The 6,371-nt window shown below is 46.9% G+C and overlaps 1 protein-coding gene across 1 annotated transcript; it reads right to left on the bottom strand.

Annotated features, from left to right (window-relative positions):
* Positions 1-1,311: 1,311 nt before the first annotated feature.
* LOC143154599 (uncharacterized) lies at positions 1,312-3,110 on the bottom strand. Its single transcript, XM_076326604.1, has one exon. The coding sequence runs from the start codon at positions 2,647-2,649 to the stop codon at positions 1,312-1,314; it is 1,338 nt and encodes a 445-aa protein (XP_076182719.1). The 5' UTR covers positions 2,650-3,110.
* Positions 3,111-6,371: the final 3,261 nt, after the last annotated feature.

Raw genomic sequence — 6,371 nt, 5'->3', positions numbered from 1 at the left:
TGTTTAACCTCATTTGCCCTTACTACGTCATACTGCATCGTTCTCTCTGCATCACCATTTTCTGCATCAGGGGGGAAAAATTCTTTCAGTAGTACACTTGCACTCTCTTTCCACGTTCGCGTCAAACTTTCTCCATCTATCAGCCCACACAGATCATCATACCTCCGCTTTCTCATGCACACTTTGTACACCTCTCCCCACGGATCAGCATTTCCTCTCACTCTAACGAACTCTCTCCAGTTTCTTTCTTTCGTGTCCTTAATCATCCACTTATATTCATTCATGCATCTTTTTAGTGTCATTTTCTGCTCTGCGCACGCACCCTGAGTACTCCTCGCTCTTTGGTATTTCCTTCTTGCTCTTCGTACTCGCTTCCTAGCCTTCTCCAATTCCTGCGTCCACCACTTTACACTTCTTCCATGCTTGTATTGAACCCTTTTCATAGTTAAATCATTCGTCTTAGCAACCCAGTCAGTGATTTCACTCACCTTCTCATCTATACTCAGCCTTGCAAATTTTTCCATTCCTACTTCTTCAGCCTGCATACGTACTACTCTCATGTACTCGTCCCAATCTACATTTTTGGCAGACCATCTCGTTCTTACAGGTGGAGACTCATTCATACTCATCATTCCATAATTTATGCGTAACAATATTATATTATGATCACTCACACCCCATTTGTTCCTCACTTCCCATTTGTACTCATACCTACCATCTAGACAGTACCCTAGAGTTACATCTATATCACTCTGTCCATTCGCACCACTAAAAGTATACCATTCGCTTGGCTCATTCAGCACAGTCATCCTACTTTGTATTATGAAGTTTTCTAATACTTCACCACGCTTCTCACTCTCACGCCCCCTCATTTGAAATTTGCTGTGCCATAGCGTACTCACCGCGTTCGCATCCATTCCAACAATCACCGGCACACCTTTTGCATACCGTATTATAGCCTCCAGATACTGCAAGTACGGTTCAATGTCTGACCCACACTGACAGTACATGGACACCACATACATTTCACCAAACGTACCTTTTATCCATACACACACACCATACTCATTTGTATATTCACTCGCCAACATTGATTGCACATTCGCATCGTTTACTACAATCGCTGCCTTGATTATTCCATCACACTTGTATACACTCATATGAGTTGGCAACCCTCTAACATTCCCATACGCGACATAGGGCTCCTGGAGAAGCGCTATACTCACATTTTCTTCGCACAAAATCATGCCTAAATCGCACATAACAACATTTGCTCTCTGACAATTCAGCTGTATCATACGTAAACAGTCCTTAGTCATAGCGTATTCGTTCTCTCATTCTTTCAATCATTCGCACATGTTGCGGGCACTCATTCGACATTACTGAATGTCCATCATTCATACCTCTTTCCCTACAATTTTTACACGTTTCTTTCGTTGCTGTACAGTCTTTCGCTTCATGTCCACTTTCTCCACATTTCCTACATACCCTTACTTTACTCTTACAGTCACGCATCATGTGACCGAAGCCCAAACACCCAAAGCACCTTAGTACGCATTCAAACTCACGCACTTTAAATGCGTGCCATTTTATATAAACTCTTCCGGCACGTGTCAGCATCTCTTTCACTATCGCACTCGTTTCCATTATTACATTTCCTTCATTCGCTCCTTTCTTACTAGATCTATTTATTATTCTCACTCTTTTGTTAAATTCATCCAGTGTCATACGCTCTTTTAAATTTTTCTCGTACATTTCCTCCAGGATGGTCTCATTCTTCATCTCATTCGGCACATCATACATAATAACCTTAGGGCTAATCATACCCGGCAGGTTGGCTTTGAGGCCCAGCTCGTCCAGCTTCACGCATTCCTTTATGGCGTTTCGCTCTTGCTCGCTTACCGTCTCGATCACCACTCCATTGTTCCTAATCTTGCGTACCGCTTTCACTCTTACATTCACAAACTCGCTCATTTCTTTTATCACTTTTTCCCTTATTTTCTCGCTCGTTGTGTTCTCATTCTCATTCTTCGATTTTACAATGACCGCATACGTTTTAACATTTGCACGCTCATTCGTACTCACACGTAAACTTTCTCCCACATTCATTTTTCCACCGACACTGTTTTTCTTAACTATGCCCGCATAGCTAACAGGCACGCACATATTTTCACACTTCTGTACACTTTCTCGATCTTGTCGTCGCTCCTGTCGCCCTGCTATTTGTCCCACCGCCCCGGTGATGGTCTCAGACAGCTTCTTCATCTGGCTCCCCAGATCTTCGTTCTCCTCCAGCCTCCTCTTCAGCTCCTCGTTTTCCTTCTGCAGGTCGCTGATGAACCTCTGGCACACTTTCACCTTCTTTTTTATATATTTTAAGTCTTCAGCAGTGGCACTACCATTTAAGTTTCTGCAAAAATATAATATAACCTCTGCTGGCGATGGAAATTTACTTTCTTCATTTTGTCGCGTCACCTTTTCTTTTTCTTTTTCAGGGCTAACACTCCCTATTTTTCTCCTTCTTCTGCTCACTGCTTTTATGCAATCCGAATCAGAAGCGCTCGTTATTTCTTCTTTTCTTTTTCGCGAACTTGTGACGGGAAAAACATCATCGACAACAACAACGTCATCCATCTCGCGGTTACTCATTTCTCCTCGGCAGCCAATCAGGTGCGGCTCTGCGCCGCGTACGTCACCAACTAGCGCGGGGATTGGTTGCCCGCGTCGACCAATCAGGGCGCCGCTATGCCCCTGTCGCCGGCCAATGGGGCGCTTGGGATCAGCCGTCCGCGCCGACCAATCAGCGTACCGCAATGCCGTTGACGCCAGCCAATGAGACGCGGCGAATTCCACGCGTTGCCACGTGCACTTTTTCCGACAATTTTTCCACGTTATTTTCCACGTTATGCAGTATTTTTCACTATATCAAGCTTTTACAATCCAATCCACTTTCACCACACTACACGAAACACACCCACACGTTAATTTTCTCGCACTCTGTACACGTAAATACCACAACTTGCTTGAGAGCGATGCACAATACGTCCGTACAGTTCGACCAAAACAAGTGAAGTCAGTAGATAGGGACAGAGGGAATCTCGTTAATCCATTCATGCGCGTCACTAATTAGATGACGAGGCATTTGGCTATTATTCTGCACCAAGTCCGAGGACTTGGTGGACTTCCGAGGATTAAACCTCCTCGTAGGGTAATAACAAATAATAATTCCTTGATCGGGCCTATTTTCTAGTTCCACTGCCAAGCGATCTGCCTACGGATTTGGAAAAATTAGGAACGGGGACCCTTTCGGGAGGCGAGCTCGGCCGCACGCATAGCGTGCGCCCAGGGAAAGCCCCGCGGAGGCGTCGCCCCGGATTCTGCATGCATAGAATCCGCCCCGCGCCCTGATACACAGAAAATGTACCAGGACTCGCACCGCTCGGTGTAAAAGGCCGAGACGGGCTACACATCATATTTATCGGCTGACAGCTGCCTCGTTCATAATTCTAATTCTTCCTTTGCCTTGCGGCTGCGTTTTCAATAAATAATTCCTTTGTCTTGCGACTGCGTTTGCAATAAATATTCCTTGGCCTTGCGGCTGCGTTTCCAATAAATTTCCTTTGCCTTGCGGCTGCGTTTTAATAAATAGTTCATCCGGCCCATGGGCTTGGTCCATAAATACATAGGTAAATATATACCTAAATAAATATACATAGCGATCACATTATGTGATCGTAGTCAATAAACTGATTCGCCATTTCAATTGACGAGCGGAGTGCGATTAGAGAAGCCGTCAAGACGTCCTTGCTTTCGAGCCCAAGGTTCCTCAAGTTCTTCTCCGTTTCCTTGGGTATTGCGCCCCTGCACCCCACCACTATCGGGATCACTTGTGCTTGCAGAGCGTTCAATTTTATTCTTAAGTACTCTGCCGTTTCCCGATACTTTCGTAACTTCTCCCGGTATGCGTTCCGGAGGTTGTCACGGTCCTCATAACGTACCGTGACGTCCACTACCCAAACCCTATCATGGTCTTTTATGACCAAATCAGGTTTGCGTAGCTCCCCGAGAACGTTGACTTCGGGTTCCTCGTACACAGTGCAGTGCCTTGCCACCTTGCTGAGTACGAGCTTACATATCTCGTTATGGCGTTTAATGCGCTTTGCCTTGGTGTGGGTGCATTGGCCCAATATATGTCCCAAGGTCTCGGGCTGAGAGCCACATCGCCTACATTTATAATCTATTTCTTTCTTGGCTCTCCTGAGTGCGACTCTCGTACCGAACGTATTGGTACGTAATTTTAATGCGTCCAGATATCTGGACGGCTTCAATAATTTGGGATTATACAGCCAGGCATTACCGGTTTTGTCACCAAAGAATTCCTTGATGCCCTGGCCTTGAGAGACGAGCTGCCTCCATTTGTCAGTATCCCTCTTTTTGAGGGACCTGCGCGCGCCCTCAATACTTTCAAGACTTGTGGGCCAACTGAGGCCCACCGACGTAGCGTACTTCTTTATTATTCCCTCCTGCCCTAGGTATGCACGCCTAACCGCCTCATCCTCGGCCCTCGTCATTTTGATTGCATTCCTTAATTTGGCCAGCTTGACTATGTTTGCAATCCTCTGGACACCCAGACCACCATGACTTTTGTCAGAGTAAATAACTCCATCGGTCGTTGACAGATGGAGGTGCAAAATTTTCTTTATGATTAACTTAACCTCGTGGTCTATTTGGTCCAGGAGGCCCAAGGGAGGCGGATTAGCCACTAATCTATGTACATACCTGGGCAGGAGGTACGTTCTGATGAGGTTGATCTTTTGGTCTGGTTTCAACCTCATCCTCGCTATGCATTTTGCCGCGTCTGAGACTTCTTTGACTGCGACGCGATGCAGGCCCCTCCAGGGATCTAACGTGGCTCCCAGATACTTAATTGTGGTTTCGGGGTCTGAATATGGAACTGCCTCCCGACCCAACTTTAACTCTGGGTTTTTCACATACCACGTCTTGCTTTTATTTGCAATTTGAAATGCGCTGCATTTATCAGTCGCAGCTTTCATGTCGAGCTTTCCGAGATAACCCTGTACCTTCTCGCATTGCTTCTGTGCCTCCGTTTTATTCTTGGCCAGAAGTACCAGGTCATCCGCAAAGGCCAAAATGGAGACCTTCTCGTCTCCCATCCCAACGCCCTCCGACGTCTCATGTATACAACGAACCAGTGGTTCTATTACTAAATTGAAGAGGAGCGGGGACAAAGGGTCACCCTGCTTGACTCCTCTGAGCAGGGACACCGATAGGGTCTCTTTGTTTCTACAATGTATGACAGTCCGACAACCATCGTACATTGTTTGTATGTAATTTCCGATGGCCGTCGGAACGCCTTTCGCCTCCAGTGCGTCCCTTATAACGCTGTGGGGAACCGTGTCGAAAGCTTTTGAAATATCCATTACGGTAATAACGCCACCTTTGTTTTCCTTCATTTGGCTTAGGGCGCTGCTGAGAATGGCTATATTATTTTTACAGCCATCCTCCATCGCAAACCCCTTTTGCCTAGGGTGTTGCGATATCTTGCCTCTTATCCTTTTGTCTATCATCGCCGAATATAGCCTACCCAACAAGGAGCCTATTGTGATGGGCCTCCAGTTACCGACTTCCGCCACACTCTTCCCCGTTTTGGGTATGAGTGTGGTCCGGTTCAGTTTCCATTGTGCCGGGTAGATTCGGCTCAGCAAGAGCAAGTTACAGAACTTGGCGAATGTTCGCAGCGCCCCAGCCCTACGGAGGTGGATCTTCTTAATTTGATCCACCCCTGCGGCTGTGTTTTTCTTTATTTTCTTCAGCTTCTCCACGAGCTCTCCCACAGCGATCAAGAGCGATTAAGAGAGTCATAGTTACTCCCGCCGTTTACCCGCGCTTTTTTGAATTTCTTCACGTTGACATTCAGAGCACTGGGCAGAAATCACATTGCGTCAACACTCTTGGGGGCCATCGCAATGCTTTGTTTTAATTAGACAGTCGGATTCCCCTAGTCCGTGCCAGTTCTGAGCTGAGTGTTGAATGACGGCCGAAGAAACGACCGCGACGTCAAACGCCACAGAAGCTCCGCAGCAAGGAAGATCCGTGAGAGGCCAAGGCACGGGACCGAGATCGGATCCCGGTAACAGTAATGATACCGTTCACCTCGCCCAGGCCCGGCACGTCAGCCAGACTCACTTCTCGACCAAGCCCGACACGCCCCGCTCCTCAGAGCCAATCCTTATTCCGAAGTTACGGATCCAATTTGCCGACTTCCCTTACCTACATTAATCTATCGACTAGAGGCTCTTTACCTTGGAGACCTGCTGCGGATATGGGTACGAACCGGCGCGACACCTCCA

This window comes from Ptiloglossa arizonensis, unplaced genomic scaffold (assembly GCF_051014685.1).
Source record: "Ptiloglossa arizonensis isolate GNS036 unplaced genomic scaffold, iyPtiAriz1_principal scaffold0217, whole genome shotgun sequence".
In the NCBI taxonomy this organism is placed as follows: Eukaryota; Metazoa; Arthropoda; class Insecta; order Hymenoptera; family Colletidae; genus Ptiloglossa; species Ptiloglossa arizonensis.
The sequence above is the reverse complement of the archived record's forward strand: the minus strand, read 5'-3'. Positions and strand labels throughout refer to the sequence as shown.